At 39.4% G+C, this 20,377-nt stretch overlaps 1 protein-coding gene across 1 annotated transcript; it reads left to right on the forward strand.

Moving 5' to 3' along the window:
• Positions 1-8,364: 8,364 nt before the first annotated feature.
• Positions 8,365-20,165, forward strand: LOC108668157 (85/88 kDa calcium-independent phospholipase A2-like). The gene is made up of 17 exons (XM_018155314.2): positions 8,365-8,548; positions 9,262-9,360; positions 10,039-10,145; positions 10,384-10,478; positions 10,732-10,858; positions 11,286-11,463; positions 11,939-12,043; positions 12,752-12,892; positions 13,257-13,547; positions 13,881-14,122; positions 14,924-15,111; positions 16,392-16,542; positions 17,105-17,223; positions 17,465-17,582; positions 17,741-17,912; positions 18,971-19,066; positions 19,447-20,165. Exons 2-17 carry the CDS (start codon positions 9,262-9,264, stop codon positions 19,672-19,674), a joined length of 2,457 nt encoding a protein of 818 aa, XP_018010803.1. The 5' UTR covers positions 8,365-8,548; the 3' UTR covers positions 19,675-20,165.
• The last annotated feature ends 212 nt before the right edge of the window (positions 20,166-20,377 follow it).

Raw genomic sequence — 20,377 nt, forward strand, 5'->3', positions numbered from 1 at the left:
GAAAACAATTGAGCAACGTGAATAGTTTCGTTATAGACTTAAATCCTCTTTTTGTCGAGGAAAAAATCCGACAATCTTTTAATTATCAGAAGACAGTTCACGAATGATTTTGTGATTTACCATATCCATGTGACAACGGTACCATATCTGATTATAAGAGATCTTTCTACCAAAAGTAAGAGAATAAAGCGTTCCCGAGTGGCTGAATTCGTCCGTTTGCACACGCCTGTGGGACAGAAATTTGTCCGTAACGTTTTTGCACCGTTTTATATGCAAAGGAGGTGGAGGAAACATGGTAAAAAAATTGTAGCCAATGCGCCATATGCATGAAAAATCAAGTACTTGATTTCGTAATCATCGGCTACGAATTGAGCGAATAAAGAGTTTCCGAGTTTTTGAATTAAAGGTTGCATGAAGCGCAGATTTAAAGCTGGTGTAGCGCAGGTTCAGAGCTGGGCGGGCCCACGCTAAAGGCCTTTTTCTGTTATAAGACTGTGCGACTGGCGCCTTAAAAACTAGCTTTCAAGTCCAGACTGAGGCAGTCCTGCCCAGGGCCCAGAAAGGTCTCGGGCATATTTACGCGGCCGGTCTCACGGCCAATCTCCAAATTCAATGAACAAGGAATTTGGTCTCCCGTAATAAAAAATCTCCCAAAGTGAACGTAGCTCGATGAAACTTGGTACACGTATTCTAAGGACCTAACTGCGATGTTTAGATCGTAATAATTTTTTAAATTTCGCCTTCATTCAATTCGTGAGTTATAGAATAGAATAGAAGTGTCGGCATTGACGAAAATGGGCCCATGGCCTGTTGCCGATTCTTGAATTTTTCGTGACTTGTTTCACAAGGGATCCGGCCTTTGGAACCCGATCTTTCCATAACTGACGATTGATTGAGATAGCTGCTATACTTATTGCCTGGTCCGTAATTTGTTAGGCATTTTAAGACTGGACATATGCTCTGCATAGCTTCCTCTAGTCTGTTTTTGAAGGCGTTCATACTCGGAGCGTCAACGATGCTATCAGGGAGGCTGTTCCACATAATAATAATAATAGTAAAAATAGCGGTTTCAGCGTTATTAGGCCGTAGGCCTGTCGCCGATTCTTAACATCGCAGAACATTCACAACATTTTTGCGGTCTCGAACTCGCAACTCACTGCTACAATTCTGCTATGCTTAACCGCCCGCCCTCCTTGCCGATTCTGACCACAAACTGGCGCACATAGCTGGGATCGAACCCGTGCCTCTCTGCGCCAATCTTGGTACTTTACTGCGCCAATCTTGGTAAACTTTAACCACTGGGCCACTAGACAAGTCGGTGACTAGAAGCGATGAGAAATTTTGTCGCATGGACGTGTTATAACGCAGTTCTTTTAGTTTATAGCCGTGGCCCCTGGTGTTGATTCATGTTTCAAATTCTAGTAATCCTTCTGGGACCTTGTATAAGCCATGAGTACACTTGTATGCTTCAACGAGGTCCCCACGCACACGTCGATATCAGAGGCTTGGAAGCTTCATAATCTTTCCTCATAGGATCCACCTTTCAAGCCCGGAACTATCCTTGTTGCGCGTCTTTGAACACTCTCTATTAAATTTTTGTCCTTTTCATATTTCGGTGACCACACGACGTTTCCAAACTCTAGGTTCGGGCGCACGACAGCAACAAACAACTGCTCATGGTTGAACTATATAAGGTTGACCCATGGTTCAACCATGGGTTGACCTACGAGAAGTTCCGTCTTTCAGTTCAGCTTTCTTGGTACGTCACGTAGATCGAGAAACGTAAGCAAACCCGTCATTCCCATGACGGATTGGTTGACTGGTTTGATCGCATCTCGATGAATGGTTAAACAATGCCCATGACGTCACTGACGTCACAGGCGGGAGCGCAGCCTTGCACCACAAATATTGTGCACCAATAAGCCCTGAATCTAACGCCTTTGATCTCTCCGGACCTACACCATTCAGCCGTGCACCACTCGGCTTTGTCCTCTTCCGGCCTTGACAACCACCTGCCGTGCACCACCAGGCCGCGGATCGAATCTGACTTCCTGGCATCGTTAAATTACGTAATTTTACGTTCACCGCATCTGAGGTTAGGTTTCAGATAGCATAGTTCTGTTCCAAAATTTATCGTCCTTCGACAAGTGGCCGTTCGACCGAGGGCTGGTTCGACCCACGGCCTAGATACGGACGGCTCAAAGTGTTGAAGGCTACGTTCCGGAAGGCAGGAATCATGATGGTCCATTACATCCAGGGAAGTTGTGGTCTTCGGCAGGCGACCCGTCACAGGCCAACAACTAACTACATCCGCAAAAATGGGCTTCTGATGGGTCAACCTTATCAGTGTTGCCAGATGGGCCTTTTTCAGGCCAAATTTCGCAAATGTGGCCTTTTTTGAAATGCTTTGGCCTGAAAAATTTCATTTGGCCTTTTTGTCCGTTTTGGGCCTTTTTTATGAAAATGTAACTCTCGAGTTTTTTATGATGATTTGGTCCTTCAATTTTATCCAAGACGAGTGCATCCAAATTCAGTTTTGCCCATAACGAGTACACTCAAATTTTGACACGAAGCTGTGTCAACACTTCGGTTTAGGTGGCAACACTAGCGAGTGCCACCTAAAAATGAAAGCCATGACTATACTTGTATGCTTCAACGAGGTCCCCACGCAGACGTCGATATCTGAGGCTCATAAGCTTCATAATCTTTCCTCATAGGATCCACCTTTCAAGCCCGGAACTATCCTTGTTGCGCGTCTTTGAACACTCTCTATTAAATTTTGTCCTTTTTCATATTTCAGTGACCACACGACGTTTCCAAACTCTAGGTTCGGGCGCACGACAGCAACAAACAACTGCTCATGGTTGAATTATATAAGGTTGACCCAGGAGAAGTTTCGTCTTTCAGTTCAGCTTTCTTGGTACGTCACGTAGATCGAGAAACGTAAGCAAACCCGTCAGTTCCCATGACGGATTGGTTGACTGGTTTGATCGCATCTCGGTGAATGGTTATAAAATGCCCATGTCCATGACGTCACAGGCAAACAACTAACTACATCAGCAAAAATGGGCTTCTGATGGGTCAACCTTATCTTATACTAGTTCAACCATGCAACTGCTTCGGTCAGGTTGTATTCTTATGATGTCATTAGTTTGTCTTACGTCACCTTCTGTGATATCACTATTCGCGGGTCTCCGCGTATATAAGCTCTTCGACTAGACCTTCAGTGTCAGTCAATCGTAGGCAAGCCTAGTCATCATGTGGTCATAACCTGTATAGCGTCACTGGACGTCGCCTGACTCCGGCGTTCTCGTGATCGTCAATAGTAACCTATACTAAACTACCTTGTGTGACTTACCAGTTACCACCCAGATTCATCCTGTTAATGTTATTCCTGTATCCTATCTAGTTCTTAATATATTATAAGACAACCGTCTCTCAATCATCCTGCCTCTATTCGGACATTTATCAAACGAACCAAAACCCCTCAGGTTTATCTACTATTGAAGTTAGACTATTCTATTGATTTGAAGATCTTCGATTGGTCAACTTATCAAGTAACAATCAGGTTGCCAACTTGCCACTGAAACCGGCAACCTGACACTTCATCACTTCTGCAGACTGCATCTAGGAACTCGAAAGAGCGTCTGATCAGTCCAAGTTGTTTACTGGCTAAATTTGGCTTTATTAACTTAACCTTCAATATGCTTGAAAATTTTCAACTCAATTAACTCCTAATTTCCTAAATCTTTTTCCATTGTCGACTTCGACATCATCACTATTCACTCTGTCCTTGCAACCTTGTCTTCTCATTCTGTATAGGTATAGTCAGATGGGGTAAGACAGGACCAAAATCACTAACAAGCATGTAGCATCTAGCCTATACCATCAATAAATAAAAAACCCTAAACCTATCACAAGGTCACCGTCAAGGTGTAGTTATGCAATGGGCTTCTAAGCTACAACTCAGACTTTCTGCATACAACACAGTTTTCTGCACAGATTAAAAAAGTGAGCTGATCCCATCTTACCCCACTGGGGTAAGATGGGACCGGGGCTGGGGTAAGACAGGACCTGAGGACCAACAGGTAATTCTTGTGTTACAAGGTTTTTAATAAAAGTACAAACCTGATATTCAATATTATCAATCTAGATTCTAGAAACACATTATTTGATTAGCTACACAACCACTTGTTACTGTTTTGTTTTGCAGGATGTCAACTCTATTGATATTTATCAGTTACATAGCTACTCACATTGGAGTTTTTGTCATGAGAAAACTTTGTTAACTCTTTAATGACCAAATTTTTTTAAGCGCATAAAATTTTTTTTTATAATTTATAATTTCCAGTGATTCCAGTCACTAAGTAGTGTATAGATGAGTATAAACATTGAAAATTGTATATTGAAAAATTGTAAGGCAACATTTCAGTCCACTTGGTCTTACAAGATCAAGATCCTAACATTAAACATGAGGGTATGATCCATTCAGTCTTCTGAGCGCAAAATATGGATGATATTATGTAGCTGGCATAGCTAATTATCATTTTATACATTACTTTTGCTCCATGGTCAGGAAGATGCGCCAGGTGCCGAGGTGCACGGGAATTTATTTTGTCATTTTAACGACCTGCGTGGTGCGCCGTACGGTAAAAAAATGCGCCGTGCGCCGTACTAAAATGCGTACACCATAAGCTAAAATAGTTCTACTATTTTAGTCGACAATATACGCGAGTATATTGACTACCTACGCGAGTCGAACTGACAATGATAAAATGTAAGATATGTCCGGGTTACTTCTGACTCTTCCGGTTGTCCGCCTTGTTGGATACGGAACGTACAGTAATCGTAAACTGCGGCTGTTATACATACGAAATGTAAACGGACGATGTTCAGTGTTGCCATATGACTTTGGAGAAAATTTCTTCTAAAATAAAGATGGCCGGGATTGCGCGAACACGTGCACAAAGATAATCAATTTTCATTACATTGCGCCAACTGTGCACAGCAATAGCTTAAAAAAAGTGAAAATGCGCGGGAAAATTTACCAAAAACATACATCATCCTGAGTGTGACTTTTGCTAGCAACAATAGGCTTAAGAAGTCTGGCCAATAAACTTCCAGTAAACTCTAGTATTTTAGCAAAAATGCCTTATTTGAGATTGATATTTCAAAGAAAATGTGTGTTTTTCCAACATCCTTGATGTTGGGCCAAAGACGCCAGGGCCATGGTTGTGAGGCCAATGTCTAGGACTCTAGGCAGAGAGGCCAGTGTCAAGGTTGAGAGGCCAGCATTAAGGCTGAGAGGCCTGAGTCCAGGTTGAGAGGCCTGAGTCCAGGTTGAGAGGCCTGAGTCCAGGTTGAGAGGCCTGAGTCCAGGTTGAGAGGCCTGAGTCCAGGTTGAGAGGCCAGGGTCCAGGTTGAGAGGCTGCAGTACAGGGTGAGAGACCAGGGTCCTGACTGAGAGGCCAACCAGNATCAGAAGACTTTTGATCCAGAGTCTTCATTAGATTCACTGGAGAATGGAGTAGCAAGATGTTGTTCACATAGACTGGGACGTTTTCTTGGAGACGAAAATGTTTTTATGCTAAAGCTCTTGAAGGAGTCTGAAAGGTAAAAAAATTACAAGTGCACTTCAATAATGGCCAGTGTATGTAGATAGAAAATTGGTAAACTGAATTCGTGTTTCTCACTGATAGAGAGAAGAATATTGTTGAAGGGCACTAAATTATAGAATAGTAATGAAAACACAATTATTATACATCGTAATTCCCTACTTGCATGGTTTAAGGAACATGACTCAATGGTCACGTTTCAAACAATGCAGTTGTAAGTCCAACTGTACTGAAGGATTGCCTTTAGAAACACAATGTGATATATGCATGTAATTTTTATTTTATGTTCAAATTTAGCATGCGCACCCACTATTGTACTAGAAACTGTGTAGAATTATTCCAATGCTGCAACTTTTCTGATTTTCCCACCATAGTCCAATAAAGATTGGGAAAGTTCGACAAATGAATGGCACCACGTATTCCCAACAAGACCAGCGCTGTACAACGTAGTTGGTGGCAAAGAGTAGAGCTGCACCACCGAAACAAAGCAGGGACGCTTACCGAACACGTTCAAAACAACTATCGCATATTCCTTATCATGACAGTAATATTACACAGCATGTTTGAAAGGCAACCGTATGGTACACCTGGTCATTAAAGGGTTAAGCACAGTAATAGTAGGTTGGCTTTGATTCATTGTAGAGCACTGCTAAATGCTACATGTATATCCATTAGTGTCATTGTCTGAAAATTTATCAAATTGATAATAAAAGAAATGGATAATAACTTAAGTGTCGGACATCATGTATTTTCTTGCTAACTGCATTTGTGGTGCACTTCTCCAAACATACCTAGCCCATGCTCTCTCCCTAAGTTGTGATATTAAATATTTTTTATTTTTCACACAATGATTTCTCCCCCAACCACTCTTACACATAGTTCTGCAGCTCACTAATGGGAAGAGACATCCCTATTTTCTCTATCCCCTTGATACAATTTTCAATAGTAAGCTAAATTTCTCTAATTAAAAAAGCTAACTAGTTGGAATGGTTATTTTGAGCAAAAGATAAAAATTTTGACCAAAATACTCAATGTTTACTTATGCACAATAATATATTCATTTAAAAGCTACTTTTGATAAACTATGGGGCAAGAGAGGACCATTTGTGGGGTAAGATAGGACCACTTGTGGGGTAAAACAGGATCATGTACGTAGTGGTCCCATCTTACCCCATGTCCGGTCCTTTTTTACCCCATTTTATAATAGATGTCAGGCAGTGATGGTAGCAGGTAAGAATGCCTAGTATGTCTCAAAAGTTGCTTATTACATGAGGTTACCTGCCGACATCCACAAAACTGGCCAAAAAATTTTTTGTAATGAGACAGAGCTTATTTCCCAAATAGGGTTAACTATTTTGTGACCCTTCTTTACATAGGTTTTCTTTAAAAATTAACCAAAAATTCATTATTTGCAGAACAGGGCTGAAACAAACACTGAAATGACTGGCAATGATTGCTCTAACATATTCTTTTGTCAAATTAAATTCAGTGCAGTTAGAATGCACGCCATGGGCCGGTCCTTTCTTACCCCATGAAGGCTGCGATCCTGTCTTACCCCATTTGACTATAATCTTGCTGTTCATTATTCTTGCGCCGGTGGATCTTAAAGTTTACCACAATCTTAAAAACGAATAATTGTCCACAAAAATTCTTATCTACCTACCGTAGGCTATATAGAAAACGTTTTGGAGTCCAGCTCCATTGTCAGTTTGTAGAATCTAGAATTTATATAGAAAGTTACAAATTAATGCTATTGAAAAATCATAATGCAATTAAAAACCATAATTTACGAGTACAAATAATACAGACAAAAAATCTATATATTTACCATATCAAGGGGATAGGAGCTAACAGCTGAATTCTAACTGAACCTAAGTTTAAGAATATACAAGGATTCTGAAATATGCAAATCTGAAGCACTGGAGGTGAAGCTAACACCCTAAAGCCACTGTCAGAAACAGGGACATCACATTGCTTGCTGTGAGTGACAAGTGTGCACTGTCTGCACAGCTGAATGAGGGGGGTGCGATAGCAACTGTCCACCATGTCTGGTCTTACAACTCCTGCCCTTATGCCCAGTGACTCTGGAATAAAGATTGCATGACGTCATCCCAACATACGCAGATGCACTGTCCCATGGAGTATTTTGTTTCTGAAAGTGGAGTCAGGAATTGGTAATTGTATAGACTACACTCAAACTCTAGTGAATTCCTTTATTTCTTGATTTATTTAAAGCACAAGCCTTCAGGGGCATAGGTGCTTTATTTAGTTGTGGTAGTTCTATACTTGAATCTAAACATCAACATTTATGTCTTCCTACAGGCTACAAGCTTATTGCTTTGTTTAATTGTTGTCATGCTTTGACAATTTTATGATGGCAGGCTCATGGGAGTAATGATGAATGTTTTGCATAATTAATTAAGCAAAACCAGGTCATGAATGATTCAATATTCCCATGGAGTACTATTTTGTTTCTGACTGTGTGCAATTGATACTCAAATCCACTGCTAAGCCTGAAATCCACTGCTCACTTAACTCTAAGTCAATTTTATTGGCTTGTTTCTGTGACTTGAGTGCTTTGCATGAGGTGTAGCATACAGGATTCTTGTGTGAAGTGTTCAGTTTTCTCTTGAGAGGAGACTTTTTATTTTACTGATAAAATGACCTTCTATTTAACTGTTTGAGTTTGCATTTGTTATTTTAGTGACTGGATTATTGACACTTGCTCCCAATTCTCTTATTAGGTTCAACCAGAAGATGCATATTAGAAGCTGCAGTTTATTAGTTCTCATCCAAAAGATGCTATAGAGGAGGTTGTGATACATTTTAGCCCACATACTCAACTGACACTGAGGATTTGTGCTTCTCAAAGTTTTCCAGATTATGGTGCTTATTTATTGACCCAGTCACCCACAATCATCCAATATGTCAAGGTGAATGTTAGTATATATATTTTATGCAATATAGTGTGATCAGTTTTTTAAACATATTTTCAGACTTTTACTGCACTGAAGCTTGAATGTCAGAGATGTCAGATATTTGCATGAAGATGTACGTAATAAACATGTAATTCTTCATCAGTTCTATTAGTTGATCAATGCACTGAAAGACTTCTCTACTTGCAAGTAACCTTCAAATATTGTACATTTGAATCTTTAAAACTGATAAATAACAAAAATAAAGCTAATGTTCATGTTCCGAGTAGATGTAGGGACTTATTTGCAAGATATGTACTAGTAGAAATATTGTAGCTATGTACTCTAACTAAACTTTCTTTAGTGCCAGTCTTTAATCATGCACAGATTATAACTTTGACTAACAGATTGATTGGAGCAATTTTAAAGATATTCTGGTCAAGGTTTGGAAACAGATTAAAATTTTAGTTTCAGTTGCATTTGTATGCAATAATGCAGTGCTTGCTTTGTACCCTGCAGCTAAAAATTATTTGTGGAAAAATGGTTTGGTCAGTCTACAGCTCTGTAAATCATGTATGAAAGAAAAATTTCTTAGAAATGCTCTCGGTTACTCTGCTGAAAACCACTCTCTAAAAATATATAAGTTTAAACCTAATACCAGTATAATATGGCCACTTACTGTATGCAACTATTCAATAATTTATTTTAATGATGCATTTGCTGTTTTTTAGATGAATTTCGTGGGGAACTTTGTGAAGAGCTTCCTAACTACAGAGGTAGCACCTGAAGCAGTAGTTGAAGTGAATATTGCTGCATTTGCAAATATCCAGGTGTGGTACGATAATTGTTGCTCATTTCATTTTCCTGCTTCAGTCTTAATTGCTAAAAAAACACTTCTTAGAACAAATAAAATTTAGTCTGAGTTTAATTTTTTTAGTTAAGATGATGAGTATCTTCTTGGGAGATGAGTATATTCTATTTGATATAACCTTGATTTATTAGTAATTTATATCTGTGTATATATTTATAGGTTCATGGCAATTTGTACATGTTTAATATTCATAAATAAATTTTGAATTAATTTTGATTATTTACTAAGCAATGTTGACATTTTTTAGAATATGTTTGATAGTTTAGAGCGAAATATTTTCTTGAATTGTGTTATACTCACTGAAATCAAACATTGAGATTAATATTAAGATGAGATTTTAAATGAATCTGAAATGTATTGCATCATGATAACTTAGCCTTGTATAAAAACTAGATGTAATGGGTCATTGGTGCTGAGATTTCAAGTTTTGTAAATGGTATGGTAACTTGCTTGTTAATGGCTTAGATAACTGTAATTAACTCAAATTTGTTTACCAGTAGTTTATTGAAAGATATTTTATGATATAATGAGCTGGTTGATTGAGTAGATTTGATAGCATACTGATTTTGCAAATTTACAGGAAAATTATAAGCTGAAGTCAACCTAAATTTTTTTTACCTCCCAATTTGTATTCAAGGTTTTAGCCCGTGAGGAAGGCCTCTTCTTGTATGGTCCAACCAAAGATGACAAGTATGAACTTATCCTTCAACAGCCTATTGAAACCAATGCTAGGACTGCCATCAGGTGTGTTGAGAAGACTTGCATTTATGGTGTTCTATTTCTATATGATATTTCTTCATCACATTCCTCACTCCACTCAATCAAGAAAAAGTTCAAGTCTAGCAAAACTACATTCACATATATATTTTTGTGAAGATTCAAGAATTACTAATCATTATTACTGCAATGACTGATGACCTATTTTTTCAAATATTTCAAACAAAATTTGTTACCAGTTGCATAATCTTGGAACTCTTTGCAGCCTTTTCCGCCTCACAAATCGGCAGTCGGCACAAGAGCGCTTCATTCGGCTAAGAGAACTTTTACGCCCACTTCTATTTTCTGGACGTCAACAAGGTTGGTTCCACTTTCCCAGGTTTTAACAATAAGATTGTAAGAGCTCATGAAGTACGTAATAAAGATTGCAATAGAAAAATTGAGAAAGAAGAAAAATGTTTAAACTTTTTACATCTCGCTATTCACAATAATCGTACAATGAAATAATTACAAATAATAAAAAAATTATTTCATTACTTATATTGCATATGCTTGTCCTCTATACCAAAGCGCTTGTGTGCCACTATTAAATACTGTAAACTTTTACCTGCAGGAGTATATAATGTTCGCTGTATGCAAGAACTGATGACTTTGCACCGAGAACATCCTACCTGGCAGGCTGCGCATATAGCAGCTCAACTGGGGGATGCAGAGCTCATGCAGTGCGCATCTGTGGCTCAGTACGTGCTGTTGTAATGTCACTCTTGAACAATGTGCCTTCAGATGTACACCGTATTCATACAGCTTCACAGGGATTCATAGTCAAGCATATGATGTTTTTTTTTCCTTTACACCTTTTCCATTAATTATTTGTGTTGTAAATTATTATTGTAACTTCTATTGTATGTTGTTACTTATTGGTGTTTTTATGCACGATGTTTTTCAATTACACAACTATGCACACTCACTCTAACGTTGTGACAATCATCTTTCATTTAATAACTCTAGTTTGCTTCTGTTTTGAATTTAACTCTCTTTTTGTTTTTAATGTGTAACTAAATCATCTAAATGAATTGTTTTCAAGCCAGATTTTGAAAATGCCTCCAAGAAACCAGCTCTTAATTAGCCAATAGGCTTCTAATAATCCTGTCGAATAAACTTTTACAGGTACTGCAATGTAGCCGAGCTAGACTTACAAGAGACACCACTGCACATTGCAGTTAGAGGGCAGAAGGTGGCAGTGATCAAAGCCCTCATGCAGATGGGGGTGTCCACTGATGCAGTTGACGTGAAAGGAAATTCTGTGTATCATCTTGCTGCTTCAACTAACAAACAAATTATTGAGGTGTGTCTCGTCAATTTGTTAAATTTATTTGACATCAATTTATCTTGAATAAAATTACCTTGCTTATGATTTCTCAACTACTTGATTAGCATTCATTTATTTGGGTTTTTATGCTCCCTGATCTAATTCCTTCTCTGCAATACCTATCATACTATTTTCATGTTGGAAGAGCTCTATCAAAAGTGCTGTGTAATCCTCAAGGTTATTCAAATTTGATCAAAACGGTGCAAATTCTTGCCGAATCGCAATCGCTTTAATCTTATTATTTTTAATGGATTATTACCACATATTTCACTGTTAAGATACAATTCTGTGTTTTCTTTTATTCTGATCAAAATAATTCGTAACTGTAGTGGTTGACTGACTTAGGTTGGTATTTTGTTCTTTTCTTTTCAAAACTGAAGATTGTTTACCCTGCATAAAACTTTTCCGGGACTTTCCCACAATGCACTTACTAAACATTCCGCTATCACAGTTGATAATGCAGATGCCTCGCTCAATCCTTATGGATGCGCCTAACAACGCTGGGAAAACTCCTCTGCACATTGCATGTCAGGCCGACAAGCCTGACTGTGTCACGGTGAGTCAAATTTATTTCTCAAAGAATAAAATGTCTACTGAAGATTTATTTTTGGCAGATTTTATTTCTTTAAGGAATTTTACACGCTGCAACGTTTGTATGTTTGTAGTTATTTGGCTTCAATAATATCATGGAATTCTGTTAAGTGTTATTTTCAGTGTGGAAGAGCCTACCTATGTTTTCGGTATTAAATAGTATTTAATGTTTTGCTGATGATGAAAATTTAGCTTTTGCAGATTTCTGTGTTTGTGTTTGTAATTTTGTGTCAAAACAAATGCTGTAATTTCGCCGACTTCAAATATTTTCGTATATATGGATATGTGTGAAGTCTTTAGTTTTTATTTATTTATTTGAGGTCTCAGTATTTGATGATAGAAAGTCTTTATGTGTGAAGTCTTTAGTTTTTTGTTTTTATGACTATCAAGTATTTGATGATATAGAGCCTTTATGTGTGATGTCGTTAGTTTTTGATTTTTTCGAGGTCTTGAGTATATGATGATAAAGTTTTTATGTGTAAAGTCTTTAGATTTAGATTTATTTGATGTCTTGAGTATTTGATGATAGAGTTTTTATGTGTGAAGTCTTTAGTTTTTTATTTATTTGAGGTCTCAAGTATTTGATGATAGAAAGTCTTTATGCGTAAAGTCTTTAGTTCTTTATTTATTTGAGGTCTCGAGTATTTGATGCTAAAGTTTGTTGAGTTTGCAGGCGTTGTTATCAGCGGGCGTTGACGTGAACGTGGCGGCGACGCAGGACTCGTGCCTCGCCATCCACACCGCCATGGCAGCAGACAGCGACACGTGTGCTAGGGAGATCCTGGAGCGTCACCCCAACATGCTGCATGTTCAGGTACATCTTTATCTATTATAATATTACGTTCCCTTGAGTACATGTTTTATACTAATGGATATGGTCGTGGTGCCAACTTCATTGCAATATTTTGTTTGAATTTATTATAATTTACTGCCTTTGTATCCTGCAAATGATTGTAATTAATTTGATTGTTGATTATGATTTTATACTATTTGTCATCAAATAAAATAATTAAACAATTTTTGAAAATGATGCATTATTTGATGAAATTATTCTGGATGCTTGAAAATAGCCAGTCATCATTTAATTATAAAATAACCAGATAAATAATTAATTAGTCTTATTCTTACTTAATATTCTTTTCATGTGTGATGTTATAATTTTTTGTTTATTTTGTCAGGACATGAAGCTGGGCGGAACCCCCCTTCACTGGGCCAAATCAAAGCGTATGATCACTGCGTTGGTGGAGCTTAAGTGCCACGTGAACGCCAAGAACTTCGACGGGCGCACCGCCCTTCACCTCATGACTGCCCACGACAGACTTGGGTGCGTGGTCGCCCTGCTGAGCCACGGCGCCCGTCCTGACATCGCTGACAAGGAAGGCAACACGCCCCTCCATCTCGCCAAGAGCGTCGCGGTGCTGCACGCTCTCATTGTCTTCGGGGCGCCTCTGAACTGCATGAATTCTTTGGTGCGTGGTGTTGTTAATGGGACATTGTGTCGTGCCGTGGCTTAGAATATGTGAAGGAAAGAATCTAGTTGATTTACTTTATCTCTGCGTTAGAAGTTGGTCATGTATTATGTTTTTATTGTGGTTAAGTGATTCGGCTATGTGTCTGTAATAATAACTGCAGAATGTTTCCAAGTACTGGATAATTTTGCGCAAAAAATGAAACTCATACACGATTACAACACTTCTTCTAGTGTGTGTTGCTCTTCCTAATTTTATGCATATTTGTACGGTAATGTGATTTTTTAATGATTATTTGATGCTAATTAATATTTATTTTATGTCTGTTGTAAGAAAGAAACAGCACGTCACGTAATAGCCAACAGCACATTTCGCGGCAAAGCTGAAATGCTGTACGCATTGCATGCTGTTGGTGCTGCACGATGCTTGCAGCATCACGACTCGTGCTGCAGCGGCTGCAGTCCCGTGGGCAGCTACAACGGCGTGCCGCCTGAAGCCATCGCCGACGCCAGGGAGCGACTGCGCTCACCGTACGACGCCTTCTTGGACGACGCCATGTGTGGCCTCGACGATCCGTGAGTCGTGGTTATTTTTGATGTTCCATTTTGGAACTGATATGTGGCATTTTGGGACTAAAATGTTGCATTTTGGGACTTAAATGTGGCACTTTGCGACTAAAATGTTGCATTTTGGGACTAAAATGTTGCATTTTGGGACTGAAATGTGGCATTTTGGAACTGAAATGTTGCATTTTGGGACTGAAATGTTGCATTTTGGGACTGAAATGTGACATTTTGGGACTGAAATGTGGCATTTTGGAACTGAAATGTTGCATTTTGGGACTGAAAATGTTGCATTTTGGGACTAAAATGTTGCATTTTGGAACAGAAATGTTGCATTTTGAACTGAAAATGTTGCATTTTGGAAGTGAAAATGTGGCATTTTGGGACTGAAATGTTGCATTTTGGAACTGAAAATGTTGCATTTTGGAAATGAAAATGTGGCATTTTGGGACTGAAATGTTGCATTTCGGAACTGAAATGTTGCATTTTGGAAGTGAAAATGTTGCATTTTGGAAGTGAAAATGTTGCATTTTGGGACTGAAATGTTGCATTTTGGGACTGAAATGTTGCATTTTGGATCTAAAATGTTGCTTTTTGCTGTAAAAATATTGTATTTTAGAACTCTAATGTAGGAAAATTCCAAAAACAACGGGTTGTATTTAATTTTAACTTCACTTGATGATCTTATTGGGGGAATAATTGCACAGTTCGAGTTTGGCATATCCATAACAGATAAACGCTCCTCTAATACACGATTAGAATAAGCAGATAATAAAATAATCCTATAAAAGTAATTTGTCTGCATGCGTGTAGAGATGCGAGTATGGAGGATGTGGACGCTCGACTCTTGTGTTTGGACGGAGGCGGGATACGCGGGCTGGTGCTGATTGTGCTGCTGCGCGCCCTGCAGCGACATGCCCTCGGCGCGCCCATCAAGCGACTCTTTGACTGGATCGCCGGCACCAGCACGGGGGCAATCCTCGCCCTGGCTCTGTCTCTTGGTACGTCAGCCGAGAGTAAACATAAGCAGCAAGTAAGCATAAGCAGTCATAAGCAGTAAGCATAAGCAGTCATGCTTAGCTCAAGAACCACTATTTTCTTGGTTCAAATTATCTTAACATTTCAAAGGCTTAGGCCATGTTTGGTTTTTAGTATTTGAGTTTTTAACTTTTAATTTTTGGTGGGTGATGTCAATACGAAGATAAAGAGCGTCTAAACTTATAGGGATGGATGATTTCGCTTGAAGGAATGTACTAATTATTCCTGCATTATCAATTTACTCATTAATTTTTGTAATTGCAAATTTGTTGTGATAATTTTATTAAAATGATAGTTTTTGAATTTGAATTTATCTGGTTGCATTCACGGAAACTTCCTTTTTCGTATTAGGCGCCAAGCAGCCGGGTGTTGTAGGAAAAGTGCTGGGAGTATTTAAAATGAAAGACAAGGTCATGAAGTTTTGTGTCCTGCTCTCTCATTTGCCACTATGCATTGGGCAAGTGAGCAGCGTATGTTTGCTGTCGAGGCGTAATTTTCAAATGGTCGTTCTATTATCGCTAATCTACGAGCATCCCGTATCCGCCCTTCAAGTCGGATTCCTGATCGGAAATCGATTGTTACGTACGGTGGGGTAACACATATAGGGCAAGTGGAAGTGTAAATGCAAGAGGGTCTGGAGGTTGGCGGACTGCCACATCACCCGAAAACGGATGATGGTGCCACGTCCCACACAGCTTAAGGTTCAATGGATGTTCTGAGACAACATTTTGCAGAGCGCCTCATCTCCTTGAGAGGTGACTTTTTTTGGCCGGCCCGATCCCCTTATTGATTTCGATCCCCTTATTTGGCTGATTTTTTATAGGGCTATCGTAAATCAATGTTAATTATGACTGTCCAAGGAATCTACCTCATGTGAAGAACAACATACCTACGCCAAGCCATCGCCAACATGCTCGTCTATATGCTTCATGGGGTTGAACGGAACTTCATTAATCGAACTAACTAAAATGCATGGCTTGACAATGAGGGTCGTCTTTTGTCCGATGTCATCTTTGAAACTAAGTGATGCCAACCAAATTCATGTAGGTAATGTATTTTTCAATAAAATTTGTATTCTAATGATATCATCGCTAGTTATTTTTTACTGAGCTTTCAAATCAGGAAGTTTTCGTGAATCACCAGGGATGTAATACGCCTGGACAATACGTTCACCGCATTAAATGCTAATAATGCCCCCATGTAACCTGAAGCTCTTTGTTTAATTAATACCTGCTGGCTTCAGACAAGTCTCCCGACTACGCACTGGGCTTGTACTTCAGACTCAAGGATCAGGTGTTCCAGGGAACTCGTCCCTATCCTGAAGGACCTCTTGAGGACGTCCTCAAGCGGGAGCTGGGGGAGACGACGGTCATGTCGGATATAACCGGCGTCAAGTGAGTCATGCATTAAATAATGCGATAACGTGACGGATAAAACCGGTGTCAAGTGAGTAATGCATTAAATAATGCGATAACGTGACGGATATAACCGGCGTCAAGTGAGTAATGCATTAAATAATGCGATAACGTGACGGATATAACCGGCGTCAGGTGAGTCATGCATTAAATAATGCGATAACGTGACGGATAAACCGGCGTCAAGTGAGTCATGCATTAAATAATGCGATAACGTGACGGATATACCCTCGTGAATCCAGCGTCCTTAAAAAATCGTTATACTTTATAATTGTTGGCGATTCAGGTCAAAACTTTGATGGAAATTTATAAGCCAAAATTAATAACTAACCGTTATTGACTTTTACGAAAGTAAGATGTATGTAAATATTGATCTGAATTGTGCCTTTGTTGCCTTTAATTGGATAGTAAATGTATGAATAAAAATGTAAAATAAAAAATATCAGACTTTAAAAATAGGCGAGGTGCTTGTAAATATTGGTCCTAATGATACGTCTGTCGCCCTTAATTGAGAGGTAACATAAGTAACTTTATTTTGAAGAGTTGTGGTGACGGGCGTGCTAGCAGACCGCTACCCTGCAGACCTTCACCTCTTCCGTAACTACGACAGCGGGGAACAGCTGCTCAGGACGCACAGGCCGCTAATGTCTCCTGACAACGGTAAAAATAGTCCAGCTTTGCCCTGCCGATACTCTTTCACGAATGCGTATCTCATGTATTCTTAAAATGCGAGAATTTGTTTAAGTAGGAAGAAAGTTTACTTTTTCTGAATTGAAATTTGGACGTGCAACGGCGGAATAATTACATCTTTCCAATGGAATTTATCGATGATCTGGTGTTACTCAAATGTCTTCGCCACATGTAGGTTTAATTATATGCATTTTTTAAAACAAATTTTCAGTGGTCGCTACGTCGCCCTCTGGTGTTGGGCCAAGATCTTTCGTCGCGACGCAGCCCCCTTCTCAGCAGCTCGTGTGGGAGGCTGCGCGAGCCTCGGGGGCCGCCCCCTCATATTTCAGGTCGGCCGATCAGGACAATTTTTATGGTTATTTCTTTGCATGTTCGTAAGTTGACTCGATATCTTACCCATCGAAGTGAATGAGATTGAAACGATACTGGATTTGCACTTTTGCTCTCTAGACTGTTTCATGTATATGAAATATACGTTACTCTGCAGAGCGTACGGTCGTTTCATCGACGGTGGTTTGATTGCCAACAATCCTTCACTCGACCTCCTCACTGAGATCAGCGAAAGGAACGCCGTCGTGCGAGCTCTGGGCCGACCTCAGGAAATTACCAGACCTTCAGTTCTGGTCTCTCTCGGCACTGGCAGACCTCCGCTAGAAGCTGTGAGTCTCTTCTTCCCTCATCTTCAATATGGCTCCGTGTTATGGCCCAAGACCGAGCAAACATATTTTTACACAAAATATCGTCATCTGAAGATTACGAAATACTGTCTGCGGCAGCCCAGGTTTAACAGAGGCAGGTTATACCTGAAACGTTTGAGGCCACTCCCACGTAGCGAATCCTTATGCTGCTTCGTCGGACATGGCGGCGGTGTGCGCTGCTTTATTGGACAGCGATTCACAGTTAGGAGGTTTTATGCCACGACTGCTACCCAATCATCGAGGCTAATGTTTGCCACATATGGCGTTAGCTGTGGCTGAACATTAGAGAAAATATACTGCGGCCGTTTTCGGATTGTATAAATGCTTGGAACGTGAAAGTGCCGCTCTGTGTAGATTGAGGATTGGCCATACACGCCTCACCCACAGACAGCTACCGGATTGAGCGCCGCTCCATGGCATCCTGAAACGACTGCCAGGTCCCTTTCACAGTACTGCAATGGCATAGCTACAGTAACGTCTGACTGCTATCCCCACACACCTACCGAATAGGATGCCGAAGGAGGATTTTAGAAGCATCATTTATCGTTACCTTAGACGGTATTTGAGTGAATGATCTCTGCCACCGGAGATCTATCGCGACTCTGTGAAGGTATAAGCCAGAAAAACTACACACGAATAATTCATTGCCCAGACAAACTTCCGTGACAATGAGCGGCAAATTAAACTGAGGTGACCAAAGCTTGAGCAAACCACCGCTATGGAAACCGAGAACCTGACTCAGAGCACCTATAGCCGGAAAAAAGCCTAGTACTGCCGAAGAAATTTGATAATGTGACCCGACAGAAGATCGCACCTTCGATTCAAAATAATATGTTTATTACTACTATTACTAACTAATATTTTTTTATTTAATTCATTTTTTTATTTTTGAACACCTAACTCGGTGATTAGTTAATTAAACAGTTTTACAAGTAGCATTTTTGAATATAATGGTAGGTCGTAGCAGCCAGGTGAAAACAAATTGTGTGTCATGGGATGGATTTTTCTTTTTTCTTAAGGTGAACGCGATCGACTGCTTCCGGCCGGAGAGTCTGTACGGAACGCTGCAGATGGCATTTGGTCTTTCCAACATGGCCAAGCTACTGATAGATCAAGTGAGATGTTACGCAGATTTACTTTTTCCTCTATTATGACCATTTACTGAACAATAATTTCTGAATTTATTCTGTAACGGCAATGGAAATGTAAATCGGGTATTTCCTAAGAAATGTTATTTTCGCTCAGATTTCGGCATTCATCCATCCGGATCTCTTGTACTTGATCTCAGGTGTCCGTGTCATTACTGTATAATTTCTAATTTTGATCTATTCCATGTCTAATAATTTTATTTTATCATTTTTCAATGGCTACGGTAGTGATTTGTTTTGTAAAAAGTACATACTCTTTTCCTTACTTAAAAATGGCATGTAATTATTTCAATCAGTCAACTTGAGTCAATATTAATCCATCAACTCAAAGAAACTTTAATCTCCAGGCAACGATGGCAGACAACCACACCGTTGACAGATGCCGCGCCTGGTGCCAGACCAGCAACGTGCGCTATGTGCGTCTCTCACCGCTGCTGTCGGCTGACGTGCAGCTCGACGAGACCAGAGACGAGGTCCTTCTCAACATGCTTTGGGAGGCCGAGGCTTTCTGTGTCTCTAAGAAGGATAAGCTTCACAAGCTAGCCAAACTACTCACTAAATCCAGTGACATATAGTGTTTTGTTCGTACGGAATGTCCATTGAATTAATTTTTTGTCTCGATTGTGTTCACGTTGATGACAGTAGTTTAAATGTTATTTGTATTGCGATGGATACATGATGTTGTTGGGAGTCAAACCGCTACAGATTGCAGTAGTCTGGAGGTGAGAAGGTTAGCTACGTTTCACGATCACGTTCCTTAACGAGTCGATGTAGAAACACGTGCTTTCACTATTTTCTGGAAACTAAGCGCCAGCTATTTTATTCTGGAACCAATCTTAGTATTCTATGCGTAAAAGAGTGCAGATAAATTTTCAAATGAATTGTATGTTTAAACTTCTTTGAACTGCGTGCATTTTAAAGAAAATAGCTTGTTAGAATTAGTGTGTAGGTAATGATACGCCTACTGGCTGCTGTTTGTGAGGAGTTACAGGAGGTGTTGGATTGAATGTGGGTATTATTTTGATAGAAATTCCATCTATAATTTATTACTTGCAGTCAAAAATGTTTTTTATTGCATTTTATAGACTATATTTTCCATTTTTGCAGTCAAATATATATTAAATTGTTTATTAGTTATTAGAGAAGTCTTAAATATTAACTTATTGAAGACGGTTTTATAGTGCTTTTATTTCTAACTTTGATTTGCGTAATAGATATTCTAATAGTCTATATGAAAGTGTTAATAAGAGAAAGTAAGCGTGCAAGTATAATGAAGAT

The sequence above is a fragment of the Hyalella azteca genome, unplaced genomic scaffold, assembly GCF_000764305.2.
Source record: "Hyalella azteca isolate HAZT.00-mixed unplaced genomic scaffold, Hazt_2.0.2 contig11647, whole genome shotgun sequence".
Lineage (NCBI taxonomy): Eukaryota > Metazoa > Arthropoda > Malacostraca > Amphipoda > Hyalellidae > Hyalella > Hyalella azteca.

What these genes read in the sequence shown, in the direction of transcription:
- LOC108668157 (XM_018155314.2), top strand. Translation starts at nt 9,262, where the DNA reads ATGAATTTCGTGGGGAACTTTGTGAAGAGCTTCCTAACTACAGAGGTA. An exon ending in CCAACATGCTGCATGTTCAG is followed by an intron (nt 12,893 to 13,256) that starts GTACATCTTTAT and finishes TTATTTTGTCAG; the next exon opens with GACATGAAGCTGGGCGGAAC. An exon ending in TGAACTGCATGAATTCTTTG is followed by an intron (nt 13,548 to 13,880) that starts GTGCGTGGTGTT and finishes GTCTGTTGTAAG; the next exon opens with AAAGAAACAGCACGTCACGT.